General features: G+C 40.8%; 1 protein-coding gene across 2 annotated transcripts in view; it reads left to right on the top strand.

The window, feature by feature from the left end:
• Positions 1–14,015, top strand: part of adcy7 (adenylate cyclase 7) — a 68,555-nt gene extending 54,540 nt beyond the window's left edge. The window contains exons 11-27 of one of the 2 annotated variants that reach the window (XM_033620441.2): positions 4–192; positions 551–594; positions 2,212–2,271; positions 3,119–3,196; positions 4,064–4,133; positions 4,251–4,348; positions 4,493–4,577; positions 5,880–6,017; positions 6,703–6,807; positions 7,136–7,332; positions 7,529–7,637; positions 7,963–8,121; positions 8,718–8,864; positions 9,169–9,276; positions 9,420–9,534; positions 11,521–11,645; positions 12,690–14,015. In XM_033620441.2, the coding sequence (XP_033476332.2) occupies positions 4–192; positions 551–594; positions 2,212–2,271; positions 3,119–3,196; positions 4,064–4,133; positions 4,251–4,348; positions 4,493–4,577; positions 5,880–6,017; positions 6,703–6,807; positions 7,136–7,332; positions 7,529–7,637; positions 7,963–8,121; positions 8,718–8,864; positions 9,169–9,276; positions 9,420–9,534; positions 11,521–11,645; positions 12,690–12,836 (1,974 nt within the window). In that variant the 3' untranslated portion in view covers positions 12,837–14,015. The remainder of the gene's footprint in view (positions 1–3; positions 193–550; positions 595–2,211; positions 2,272–3,118; positions 3,197–4,063; positions 4,134–4,250; positions 4,349–4,492; positions 4,578–5,879; positions 6,018–6,702; positions 6,808–7,135; positions 7,333–7,528; positions 7,638–7,962; positions 8,122–8,717; positions 8,865–9,168; positions 9,277–9,419; positions 9,535–11,520; positions 11,646–12,689) is intronic. The other variant, XM_033620455.2, reaches the window with a different exon arrangement.
• The last annotated feature ends 1 nt before the right edge of the window (position 14,016 follows it).

Here is a 14,016-nt window from a genome sequence, read left to right as displayed (position 1 = left end):
AAGTCTAAGGACCCGTCAACGAACAGCCGTACTGTGCCTAAACCTCGGGTGAATGATGGTCTGAAGATGAGAGCGTCAGTGCGTATGACCCGCTACCTGGAATCTTGGGGGGCTGTTAAACCCTTCGCCCACCTTCAGAGCCGAGAGGGCTTCACCCCAGACGCTATTGTTAATGGCAAGACACGCTTCAAGGTAAGCACATGGTTGTTGATATTGTTATTAAGGCAACAAGTACCCCTGTGCTGGAACCCACGTTTAGGAGTGCGCAGATACAAGTCATGGTCTTGCTGTGTTAATTATTTGATGTAAGATGTTAAAAGCTTTAGGCAAGTATGAGAGACTTTAAACTTGATTTCGATCAATGTTGTGATTTTCTGATTTTCTCATTTTGTGATGAATAACTGCACACAATGACATGGTTATCATGTTCTTGTGAGAGGTTCAAGTGTTTCTTAAATGAAAAAGTTGGATGTGTCTTAGTGGATTTGGCCTTCAGCAATCACATTATCATGCATTCCTATTGGGTGAGTGCTGTCCCTGTGTTTTCCAGGACATCCCTTTACGAGCAGCCCCCAGCTCCAAGATCACTGAGAGGTAAGAGCAACTCTGAGCTGCTGCAGCAGCTACTAAATGAAGTCATGTCCCCATTTGGTGAATATTATTTTTAACTGTATATTAAAATGTAACAGAGTGAGTGTGCTCACACTCATTCAGCCTGGAACTCTGCCTGTGTAACAACACTGTTGCTCAATACCATCAAGTGTTTCCCATCAACTTTTGCTGCCAGGACTTTTCCATCTGTTCGTGGAATCTGAACCGGTCACGGCTCCATCGCATTTCATTAACAATATTTTATAATACAGTATGTCCAAGTGTTTAGAAGGATAGTTTATTATCTTTCTGGCAGGCAATACATTATTTCCAATGATCAGCTGTACGCACAGAGATTATCATAATGTGTAAGATGAATGCTTTTCATGAGAGCTTAGAAATTTTGATGGACTGATGTATTATGTATTGTGTATGTATTATGGTGGTAATCACAGTCAAGAGTCAATGTCAGGCAAATTTTTTTTTGACTTACATGTCTTACACTTTTTCTATGTTATACTTTTCTCCCTTTTACTTAAAGGTTTTTATTTGGAAATGCTGGCAAGCACAAAATACAGTGAAAAATGTACTTATATTTCCATTTTTTAAATGGAAACATATCTACCACCCGCCCGCCTAAACACGGAGTCAACTTAGCTAAAAGAGCCTTGAAACATAGAAAACAAATAATGAAAAAATGAAAATATTTTAAACATTTTTAAACATTCAGTATCCAGTTAATGGACAGATCTATAATGATTTAGAGTGAGCAGGCAGGATTTGGTGTTTTGGTATTTATGAGATAAAAGGTGTTCTGCCCTCTGAATTATTACTGATTGATTATTAAGTAGGTAAAAACTCATGAGCATCCCAGTGGAGATGATTATAGTCGCATTGTTATTAAAATCAAACATTATTTGACCATAATTCAACATATTTTCCCAAAGCAAAAAGAGTATCAGAGGAGTTTAGGCTCAAACATTTGCCAATAAAACATCGTCACCATGAGTCTGCTTAGTACAGCGCCGGTGCTTTGGCAATCACTTCTGCAGCGTGGTGGGAGTGCTGAGCTCCATAATGAGCCCTTCCATTAGCTTCGAATAATACATAGACAAATTGATTATGGTTGTAGCTTATAATGGTTAATTCTCTCTGCCCGTCTGGCACAGGCAGTAAGCGTACAGGCAAATATTTAAAGTGTAGCAGCTGATTAGCGGACAGGACTCATCTACACAAACATTGTGGGCTGGAGTAATGTGATTAGAAAAGATAAGTGTGTGCCTAAAAGCACAAGCATTCCACCCTGTGAGAATGGAGATTTGTTTTATCTTGGAAATTGTTGATTTCATTCATGTATTCACAGTCCGCTGTAGCAGAGGCAGCAGCTGGTGAACATGTCTGAGGCTGAAGTGACAGTAAAATGAGGTGCACTCACTTAAGCTTGATGACATTACATAGCAGGGTGTTTTTTTTTTTTGGGGGGGGGGTTCTGTTCACAAGCATGTATCTAGCGGTTATAAACTGTTATGGGTGGATTTTCACACCTAATTGATCAGCTCCCCACTGCTCTGTTATGATGAATTTGTGTTTGTGTATTGTGTGTTTGTTGGGCCCTGACAGCTTTGATGAGTCTCTAGAGGAACCGTTCTCCTTGCCTACCCCTTCGTTCAGCAGCTATAAGTGAGTTGGGCTTTCATGGCCCGCAAGGTCCTCATTCCCTCAGTGCAATAGTTCTCAACCTTTTGGCTTGTGACCTCTAAAAACAAACATAGCCACTTGTTTAATGTATAGATACAAAAGATGGTGAGCGTTCACATATTTTAAATAAGTATTTCGAGTTTCTGCCATTGTTTTAAATGGCAGGTTAGTACCAAGAACGACAGAAAAGGAATATGAATATCCATTATAACAAATATAATTCACATCGACCTTTTAAATCGTTCTGTGAGACATTCCAAAGATTGTCTGCATGATGCCCTGTCCTGCAGGGTGAGAACTATTGCCTTCACAGAGAGCCTTGCTGTCCTAACACTAACCTGAGCAGTGGTGTAATACTGTTCTTCTCTTGTTTCTCACTGCTGCCTCTTTGTAAAAGGGCAACAAATGATCTCAAAAACCACAAGAAACCCTGTAACTTCTGTTAGTGGACTGACATGCTCCTATTAACATTGATCACTGACGGGGGCTCGTGTGTATCTGGGTCTGTGCATCTGTGTGAGTGTTTCCTTCCTGATGGAGTAGGGGTTTTCCAAGCAGAAGCACGGCAGAAACACTCCCGCTAAATCCCACACAGATCATCTAACACACAACATTCTGCATCCGGCACAATCCTCCTACGAACCATATTTCTCTTTTCTCACTAATGCTCAGAATGGCATTAACCACGTTGCCTCCAAGCACAGCTAAACCGGACCTGAGTAACCTGCATGGCCTGATCTGGTTTCCCAGCATCTGTTCCAGTCAGCTTGAGTGTTTCAGTGTGTGTCCGTCTGCCTCGTCCTAATTGTCTCTGTGCTTTCCGGTGCAGGAACAAATCCCAGAAGAGTAAGTTTGATGAGGAGCTGCACAACGAGATGACTACCACCATAGATGAGCTCAGCAGCAAGTAGGTCAATTTTTCCATGTCAAATCACGTTTTTGTCTTGTGGTATATTTTAGAAAATTATGTCACCCAAGTTACTAAAGGATAAAGGGTATGACTAAAGGATGAATTTGCACGTGGCAGAAAGATTTCAGCTACACTGTTCTCTATGAGTTAACACATTTAACCAGTTTGCACTTTGATGATAAAGCAGGTAATGGAAAAAATATCCCCAAAGTTAAAATAAAGTTTAAACTTAGACTACTTGATGAGTCTAAATGTAACAAACAATCAGAAAACGGTCAAAAGCAACAAGCACAATTTTTAATTGTATTTTAAATGCCATTGAAATGTGTGGCACTTTGAACTTCGCATTATAAACAATTTCATTCAGGGAATGTAATTGCATGAAATTATCATTTTATTAACAAGTGTAACTGACTAGTATCCCATCAACCATTACTGATGGTTTGCAGAATCTTTGAAATGTAGGCATGTCAGTGTCACAGATTTCTGTTGTTGAGATCTGGCTCTAAGTTCTCAAATTTTAGTGTGTGATATCAAGTAAAATTTGACCACTATCTTAGAGTTTTAGCCACGCTAATGGCGATGCTCTATGCATGGCAGTATTGGTTTGTCAGTTACTGATAGGTCAGTCCACCAGTACATCTTGATCCCAACTGAAATATGTCAGCAACTATAAAATAGATTGTCATTACATTTTGTGCATTCATAGTTACTAGATGATGAATCTTACTGACTTTCCCTCCAGCGCTACCATGAGGTTGACATTTGTGGTTTTGAATGAAATGTTTCAACAACTATTGGATGAATTGTTTGGTAAATTTGTTACAAACATTCTCTCTGTCTTCCTCCCTTCCTCTCTCTCAGGCAGTGGTCTAAGTCTGAAGAGAATGGCGGTTTAAATGTGTGGTTTCTAAAGAAAGATCTGGAAAAACAGGTTAGTTTAACACAAAGCTGCAAAAAAGACCATTAAAACCATTTACTGTAACAACTTTCCATTCAAACATCCTGGTGCTGTGATGTCTAAGGTTTCTTCTGTTTTTCCTCTTCTAAGTACCGAGCCCTGGACTTGCCAATGTTCAAACACTATGTTGGCTGTGCCACCTTCATCTTCCTCTGCATTTTTTTGGTTCAGATGTTCGTCACAAAGGAGTGAGTATGACTGGATTTTCCTCCGTTAATAAAGAATCAATCATCAAGTTGTCAGCAGCTATAATGTAGTCCATCTGGGAAGAAGAAACACTGTGAAGATAATATTTGAGGCTGGATCTTTGACACACTTTTCATCTCCCTCAGTCGACAGATGTTGGCGATGTCATTTGGAGTGTTGGTCTGTGTGCTGCTGCTGACCCTGGCCATCTGTTTTGCGGGTCACTTTCAGGTCAGTGTTAAGTCTTACATTGACGTTTAGATATTCAGGTGATTGAAGTTCAAGTTTCCGCTCTTTCAGGCTGTTTGTCCCAGTTAGCCTCAAGGTTTGTAGAAAGTGGGGGAAAGAAAGCCTCACAGGTGCAGCCAGTGTGTCCAACTTTTACAACAGCCTCTCAACCCACATGGATGCAGGTCAAGCGTCAGTATGAAAGAGTTGTCATATGTCCAGCAACACTCGTTCTAGTCCCACATTGTGTAATGCTGGCTTGACTCTGACTCACATTACATCTGTGTGACTCACAAGGGTTTTGCTCTCAAGTGTTATTCAGTGACTTCAATTTCCTTGCACTTGAAAAGTGAAAAATAAGTGTGAAATTCTTTATAGATTATTATAATACTGTCGTATGAAGGCCACACAAGATGAATGCCAAAAAAATGGCAAGCCTTCAGGAAGGATGTCATCTTACTCACCATCTCCTCCCTATTATTTGGCCTGTGCTATCCAACAAGCAGCTACTAACCTTGCACTAACATTGTTGTGGGAACTGCTATTTCCAAGGTCAAAAAATGAACTTTAATTTCTAAAAAAAAAAAAAAAAAATGCATGCATTCTGGGTCAGGCGGTGTAATTTGGAAAACCATTTCTGCCGTTCTTTTAAATTAAAAGCAGCAGGCTTTTATATTTAAAGAGAAACACTGAAACATTCTTCAGAAAAAAATGTAATCATACCATTACTTAAGGTTTCACCATGACCTTGCATTTTTTAGATAATGCAGAGCTTTTGGTAAGCAATGTAAGACAACATCAGTGTGTCCTAAGAGTGCTCTTGTTTGTCTGCATCTAAAGTAAGAGAAGAAAAGAATGATCAAGATATCAAACATTAGCTTGCAGCCAACTATGAGAGGTCCATAGGTCAAAAACACAAACACAATACCAAAGGGAACAGCTTTGCAAATAAAGGCAAACGTGAAAAGGATGTGTGAACCTATGTGTGTGGTGTGTGTGCATACTGTATGTGTTTCACTGCCAGAATTAGTGTGTGTATGAGAATGGAAACATGGCTTGGAAGCTATCCCTTGCATTTACTGTGCTGTAGCTTTCTATAGCTGACCTACTGACTTGGTGGATGACACCTGACAGTTAGTCCTTGACAGGTCGGTTTTCTCCTCTCACACAGATTCCTTCACTGGAAATAGCCAGCGGTGACTCACTCACACATGATGTCTGGAGATGCATGACTATGTAAAAGCCACATGCTCCTCATACCTGTTTGATTCCATATTTCTCCAAACTTCTCTGTCTCCTCTGCAGCGCCTCTTTCCAGAGAAGCTGTCGAGGTGCCAGTGGCTGCCAGCTGTGTCGGAGGCGGTGGTAAAGCGGCCGTGTGTGCGCCTCCCACTGGCCACCATCACTGCCGCGGTCATCGTTATCTTGGCAGTTTTCAACCTGGTAAGTCTACTGAAGCCGAGAACAGCCGTCCTTGCAATTATATTTGTAATGCTGTTATTTCAAGATCACAAGTTAATTATTTTGTTATCTTGAGATAACAGAAGCTTGTTTTCTTGTGATAATGTGTTAATTTATGTCCATTCTTGAGGAAACCAAAAGGCCCATCTTCTCAAGGTAAAATAGTTAATCACGAGAAAACAACTTAAGTTTCAATATGCGTGTCTGGTTATTCATACCTGATACATAACTCTGCCTGTGTTAGCCCTCGACTGAAATGTAGTCTAATGCGATGACAAATAATGGATTGACAAGAGATCGTCTGAGCGTGCTGGCATGGCACTCTGGATCTCTGATAAACAGAAGTAATAAGAGACATCGATCATTTATTCTCATGATATGGGGTTGTTTATCTTGTTATCTCTAAATTGTAAAGCCCGTTTTCTCATGATAACGAAATAATGAACTTGTGATCTTGAGATAGTGACATTAAAAAAAGAAAAAAAAAAAGCAAGCGCGGTCATTCTTGGCTTCTGTGTAAGACTGCGCTCACATGTCGACAGCAATGAGAGGGTCATTATAGACCCTGCTATTTCTAGCTGTGCCACACTTCATTGTTGCCATACCAGACTTCAAAGCACGGTGTCCAGTGGTTGCCTGTCAGTCAAATGTTTTTATCCCTCTGCAGTGCTTCATCCAGACGCCACAGACAGAGTGTCCCACTGATATTGGTGACCTGCATCACAATGATTCCCATGAGCAAGGATTAGAGGAAAGTCTCTTCTACCTGCCAGTGAGTGATGGATTTGTTAACCACAGACAATAATGAAATGGCATTATTTATTTTTTCATATCAGACTGGATTAAATAGTATTTGCAAATAGTTCCGGCATGTTTAATTGAGTACCAGAGAAGACATGATGCTTCACAGAGTTATACTTTGCAAAATTAAAAAAAAAAAGTCCTGATCTCTGCTTACAGTCACATAATAGTGTGTTATAAAACATTTTATCTATTGTTTTTATGCTGCTTATAAATGCCAAATAAGGGTTGTGAAAATAAATGATCAGATCTGTCGCTATTGTTGTTTGACTCTAATTCCTTGGCTTCCTCTCTCTCAGTATTCCGTGTACTGCTGCATCCTGTCACTCGTTGCATGTGGAGTCTTCCTCCGGGTGAGCTTTGAGCTCAAAGTGCTCTTCCTCACCCTGGCCTCCACCGCATACTACATCATCATCCTCAGCACCAAGAAGGAACTCTTTGTGGTCTACGGAAAGGTCCTCTGCTATCAGCAGCTCGAGGGCTGCAACTGCAGCAGGTGGGACTGAATGTAGAAAGCAAATGTGTCAGAGGAGTTTAGTGAGTACCACCTTATGATAACTTAATCAATCAGTGCTGGTGGTTAAAGTCACAGTTCCATAAAGAGACATTATATTATTATATTAAAATTATGGTGCGTAAAATGTGTAAATGGAAGCAAAGTGCAGCCATGAATGTTCTCGTTTGTTCTACAGCAACGGTAGCGTCATCTTGAGCTTGATAGGGCTGGTGAAACACCCCCAGGTGATGAGCTGCATATATATCACCCTGTTTCTGGTCACCATGCTCATCATCTCACAACAGGTAATGACTGTCCTCACCTCAGTTTTACCCCTCACATCCCAAACTGAAAACATATTAGCAGATTAAAAGTATAAATGTGCAGATGGAGTCTGTATATTCGCATTCAGATCATTAAAGTATTTTGTGTGTTTGTTATTGTAAATTTATCTATGTCTGGAACATATTTATCTGTTCCTGCCGTCCATCAGTTGTAAAACGCTAACAAGTATTCAAAATTTGGGAATAAATAAATCAACAAGGCTTCGAGATATCCAGGAAAAATCCATTGACATTTTTTAAAGTTGTGTTTTCCTTCATTTTCACTCATTGTGTTTCTGTCTGCTAGAATGAGTCCTGCTTTCGCCAGGACTTCCTGTTAAAGTATAAGAACCGCACAGAGCAGGATGAGATCGAGACCAGGGAGAACCTGAACCGCCTGCTGCTGGAGAATGTGCTGCCGGCCCACGTGGCAGCGCTCTTTGTTGGGGAGAATAAAAAGAATGAGGTGAGAGGCGGGGATCCCTGTTCATTATGTGCTGTATGATTAGTGATAATATATTATTCAGCTCAGGAGGCGAGATGCTAACATTAATGGCGTCCTCCTCAGCTTAGCTGTAACATTAGCTAGCTCAGTGGTGCTAAGTGAGCTAGCAGTAGATGCATGCTTCTTTCTGCGCGGTGATACAGTTGACGGCTGTAGTTCGGTAGAAGGAAAATAGCTCCTACATGAAACTGCTCACACCATGTCTGTGGATTATCTTGAGTAACTGGGTCATGATTTCTGGAAAGAGACATTACTGTTGAGTTTTTCACATGTATTTTTGTGTGTGTGTGTGCTTTGAGCACCACAAGCCAAGTGCCATCTAGATCCATTATATACAAGAAAAAGCAGACATCTCTACAGCTGATGTCTCGCCAAAACAATCTAGACCGATGAATAACACTTTTGTTAAGAGGAAAAATATGTAACTGTGAGTTGTTGTATCATCAATAGTAGTAGTTACAGGAAGCCTGTCTGAAAACTTTATTTCAGTCTCCTTCTGAGTGAAACTATTGGCTGTGCTTTCTGAATTTTTTTGTTTTTTTATTTTCCCCTGACAGGACCTCTACTATAAGTCGTATGACTGCGTCTGTGTGATGTTTGCCTCAGTGCCAGATTTCAAAGAGTTTTACACCGAGTGTGATATCAACAAGGAGGGCCTGGAATGCCTGAGGCTCCTGAACGAGATCATCGCTGACTTTGACGAGGTCAGGAGGACACAGAAGACTCTTGTATCCCCATCCCTCAGTTCATTACCAAGTGCATCTCTATGATACATGACATATTTGTCTTTAAAGCCCCTAAACTGTTTTCAGTAGCTCTGTTTGTGCACTTATGCTGATTCTGAGTGTTAATGTGGACCCTCATGGGCAGAAACAGTATTATTATCTAAAGTCATGCTGAAGAATAAGAGTTAAACATGGCAACAAGAATAAATACTGTAAATAAATAATGAAGGCAGGGATGTGAAAATTCCCTCTCAGCACCCTTTGTTTTTCTCTAACTTAACAGCTGCTGTCCAAACCGAAGTTCAGCGGTGTGGAGAAGATCAAGACAATTGGCAGCACTTACATGGCTGCTGCAGGGCTTAGTGGGACGCCTGGTCAGGAGAACAATCAGGTGGAGTAGCAACTGCTTCAGGCCGGGGGTCATACTCGGGTCAAATCAGCTTTGTTAACTGTTTCTTAGCAAGTCATCACCCTGTCATAAAAACCATGAAGCTGGAAGCAGTCATAATGAGGTAATTGAATCTGTTATTTCAGGACAGAGAAAAGCAACAGGCCCAGATAGGCATCATGGTGGAGTTTGCCATTGCTCTGATTGGCAAGTTGGACGGCATCAACAGGCATTCCTTCAATAGCTTCAGGCTTCGTGTGGGTGAGTGTGGGCTTCAGCACCAACCTTTCATTGACTAAATACTGCACTGCTCTGTATCCAGCTCTGTTAGGACTGACGCAATAACCCAACAGGTTTCCTTGGTTACACTGTGCATGATTGGCATCTGTGTAGTGTTCTGGCCATGAGAGCAGGTGCATTCACTGACACTCGATTTTTAGGTTGTGTTGCACTCAGGACTGAGGCAGAAGTGAACCCACCTTAACAATCTAATGTACTGTAACCTTTGACAGAAATTTGGGGTATCTGCTTTGTAATGGCGAGGGTCAAGGAGCTTATTTTATATTTCCACTTACTGTGGTTAACTTCTTAACGCTAAGTAAGTTATTTCTGCTGCTAGGATTCTTTCAATCAAAACACTAACAAAAGACAGACTTCGGTGATGCCTTTCTCCCTCTCTGACGTATCATCTGGTGTTCCCCTGGCAGTCAGAGCAACTACAGGGGGTAAAGGTTATGTGACATCATTAACAGGCAACTAAAAGAAACACACTGTTACCTTGAATAAAATTACAGATTTCTCAAAAGATAGAACCTTGGTCTCGTCATTTTTAGACATTTAATAGAAAAATATTACATATTTTACCTTTCAGAAGATCTAATAATACATAAAGTGAACGTCATACTCAAGCAGTGACATAGAGACAGAACCCAGACGAGTGTCGAGAACCTTGAACCTCTGTCTGTGTCTGCAGTCCTGACACAGTTATTCCCAGACATCTGATTATGAGCAGACAGCTTACATGATAAAAGGTTTGGTTGAAACATTTACATTTCTCGGGAGATAAAAACATACATAAAGCACAAACACTGAAATTTGTTTTGAGTGGTATAAAACCTCTTATCAGCAGCCATGTCTAAACACTGTGCGACTGAAACTAAATCCTCTTTTGAAACAAAAAGCAGTGTTATTGTTTTTTAGCAGTGTCATCATGCTTTTGTAATTCCTCTGCTGCCAGTTTCACAAGGAAATCCAATTAAATGATAATGTAGTTGGCATATTGGTCTTTCCAGGTGTGAACAGCTTCTTAACTACTTCATTGTTTTGCATTGAAAGTCAGCGTAACAGAATAAAACGAAACTGATCTCCCCTTCTCTTAATAACATTACTGTGTGACTTTACTGAACATCAGCAACTGTAGCCACAATTGAACTTACAGGATGATAATAAATGCTATAACACAGTGTGACAGCATCACAAAAAGAGGAAGAGTCAAAAGCCAGAGACGTGACTCAGTAAGGTTAATTTCTCAACAATAACCATCTCATGTTTGCAAACATTAGTAACCACTGGTTACAGCTCATAGTAAGGCTGCAGCTGCACAACCGCTTCACATATTGAAGGTTTTCTTAGGAATTCAGCTTTTCATTTGTAACAAAAAGATTGTGTTGTTTCATCTTAAAAGATCTGTAGTCTGGCTTTAAAGCATAAAGTGCTGCCAAGTGTTTTGAAGGGTTTCAAGTGTATTTTAAATGTGAAGGAATTCCCAAAGAATAGATCACTTATTTTCTCAGATGTAAATGAAGCAAATCCAAAGAATCCCCGTCCATTTTAATGTGATTAGCCATGAAACAAGCTGATGCCTCTCCCAGTTTTAACACTCAAACTTGTTAATAGATGCTGTGAATGTTTAATGCCTTAGCCTTTCAAGCATTTCATGTAGTGTTTGATATTTCACAAATCATTGACATCCTTTTAAGAACAGCTGCAGTATTGTCCAAAGCCTTTTCAGTAAGTATCTCCTGCACAAAAGATACGAGCCACTCAGAAAATGTCCTTGACAACAGCATTGTATTAATAAATTAAAATTTCCTTTTCTAGTAGATCCCTTAACTACCAACAAAGCCAGTGTGCAACCACTCTTCTTGAATCTTATATTTCATCCTGTGGTTTAATTCTACACCCTCTTACTTTCTGTGTAAATGCTGCACATGAACATGATCATCAAATATTATTGTTCTTCCACAGGTATTAATCACGGCCCGGTGATAGCCGGAGTGATCGGGGCGAGGAAACCTCAGTACGATATCTGGGGCAATACTGTGAACGTAGCCAGCAGAATGGAGAGCACCGGGGAGCTGGGAAAGATCCAGGTACAGAACGTTCATAACAATCCAACAGCAATATTTCATCTGGTGTCCTTGAAGGTCAAATGGTCACGTCACTTCTCACAGTCATTGCTGCTTAGCTTTGTATCGCAGATCTCATCACAATCATGGCTGGATTTATAAGATCCAATTACAGTCTCCGGTCCTGATTTCTTCATCTGCTTTTAACAGCGACAGAAAAAATTCCATCCTGGGCCAGTCATAAGAACATCTCATTTCCAGCTGCAATTGCACTTTATTGCCGTGTGTCAAAATTCATGCTCTCACCTGAGAGATGACTTGAATTACTTTACCTCTGCTGATGGCACCTCTCACAAAATGTAGTACTACCATGGCAACAATATAACGTTGCCATAATGAAGTTGTAAATCAATATGTGCATTAAGTAAGAGAAGTCAGGTGATACTTTTTGTTGCAAGGAAGTTCTCGCTATGTATATTGAACTCCTTTAATTCCAGATGTAACTATTTAGCAACAACACACATGAAATGTTACAAACGTGCTCTTCACAGTAGACTTGTTAGATTTCTTGGCTGCAGTTGCGGTTCTGTATCTACCATAGAGCATCATTAGATTCGGAGTCACAGCATGGTTTGGTAACCCAACAGCGCAACGGAAAAGCAGGCTTGCCAGCATCCACGAAACAGCTATGCAGGTAATGGGGGAGAAAGAATAAGAGCCCATACAGATCCTGAACAGGAAGGCAGCCATTAAACAAGTGACAAAAACATTTGGGACTCTCAACATTTCGGAGCACAAACCTCTGCCATCAGGGAGAAGACTGTCAAATCAAACCGCTTGAGGCTATTGTTTGCTCCAGCCTCCATCAGGCTGCTGACGCTAACGCAAAATCTTGGTGCAGTAGAGAAAAATGCAGGTTCCCTTTTCAGATGCCGTGTTGTCCATGTCAAATTTCTCTTATGTTGTAAAATATCTTCATGTTGTTTTTGTGATGTAATGGACTGTAGCGCTGTGTTGAAGACACATTTTCCCTTGGGGACATTGAAGTTTATTCTACTGTACTTCCAGGTGACAGAGGAAACAACCGATGTGCTGCAGAAGCTGGGCTACTCGTGCGAGTGTCGAGGGTTCATTAACGTGAAGGGCAAAGGGGAGCTGAAAACCTTCTTTGTGTGCACCGACATGAGCAAGCAGCAAGGTATGGGGCTGAGCTGAGGCCAGGCCGCCACAGCCAGCACAACTGGAGACAGACTTGTGTACACAAGCGTTTACAGACTCCTGCGCACCACAAGTGTTGAGACAGAACTGACTGTGATGCAGCTGTGTTCCTACGATGTTAATGAATGAAAATACTAAGGCTTCGCTGCGTGGTGGATGTGACACCAAGTCGACACTTGCTACTCCGGACCTGTTGAATGGAGGTGTGGCAGTCGTGTGGCAGTCGTGGTGGAGATGGTCAGTACGTACAATCACCGTCTTTTTCTACTCATAAACACATTTACGTTCAGTGATCGTTCACTTTTGTACTTTTTTCTTTGTCTTTAACTTAGATGTTTGCGATTGAAAAAGTGTGTTTTGTCCTAATGCCAAATACAGTTGTGTCACTTTTGAAGACCTCTCTGGTCCTTTAAAAACAAAACCATGGATTCTGTTTGGATCATAATTTGAAACCCATCTGGTTTTCATGTTTTGAGGGGGGGATGGACCCACTGCTCTGTTACTGTGTAACGAGCATGACATATGTGAAGTGGTTAGACAGAGCCGTTTCATTAACAGAAACAGGCTGGACAGATGAAGTTAGAGAGAAAAACTCTTCTTGCGCCTTTGTTTGGGACATTCACATCATGAAAAGTAGTGTTTCACTTTCTGGCTGAGCTGCAGATGCTAAAGTTACTGTACCAACACTTCTGCTCTTGATGTGAACATCTTTTAGGTTCTAGCTGTGTAGTTTGACAGTACCAACTGTTGAATTTGACTTATACCATGAGATATGTGCTGCATTTCAAGAGGAAACTCAGAAATCCATGTGCTGTATGTGCATCACCTCTTTGTGTTTATACTGCTTGTCTGCATTTACGCCGCAATGAGGGAAACCTGTGACGCTCTCCGTGGTGTCCTCAGTGTGTGTGTGATCTAACAACCTGCCTGCTGTGAATGTTTTTCTGACTCCAGCTCAGACGCTCACCTGAACTGATGTCGATCGCTCCGTGTTTCTCTGAAAACTTGATCTGTTTTGTGGCCTTATCTTTTGAGACCGTCATCATGTCTGTAATTGTGGTTACAAATTAATAATAATAATGATGACAATAATAATAATGTATTGGCCTTCATGTGAACAAATGTGACATTGAATTTTGTACAGTTGCAGAATGTAATAAATGTTTTCCTAAGTCCG

Source organism: Epinephelus lanceolatus, chromosome 2 (assembly GCF_041903045.1).
Source record: "Epinephelus lanceolatus isolate andai-2023 chromosome 2, ASM4190304v1, whole genome shotgun sequence".
Lineage (NCBI taxonomy): Eukaryota > Metazoa > Chordata > Actinopteri > Perciformes > Serranidae > Epinephelus > Epinephelus lanceolatus.
Note: the sequence above shows the minus strand (reverse complement) of the source record. Positions and strands in the feature narration are given on the sequence as shown.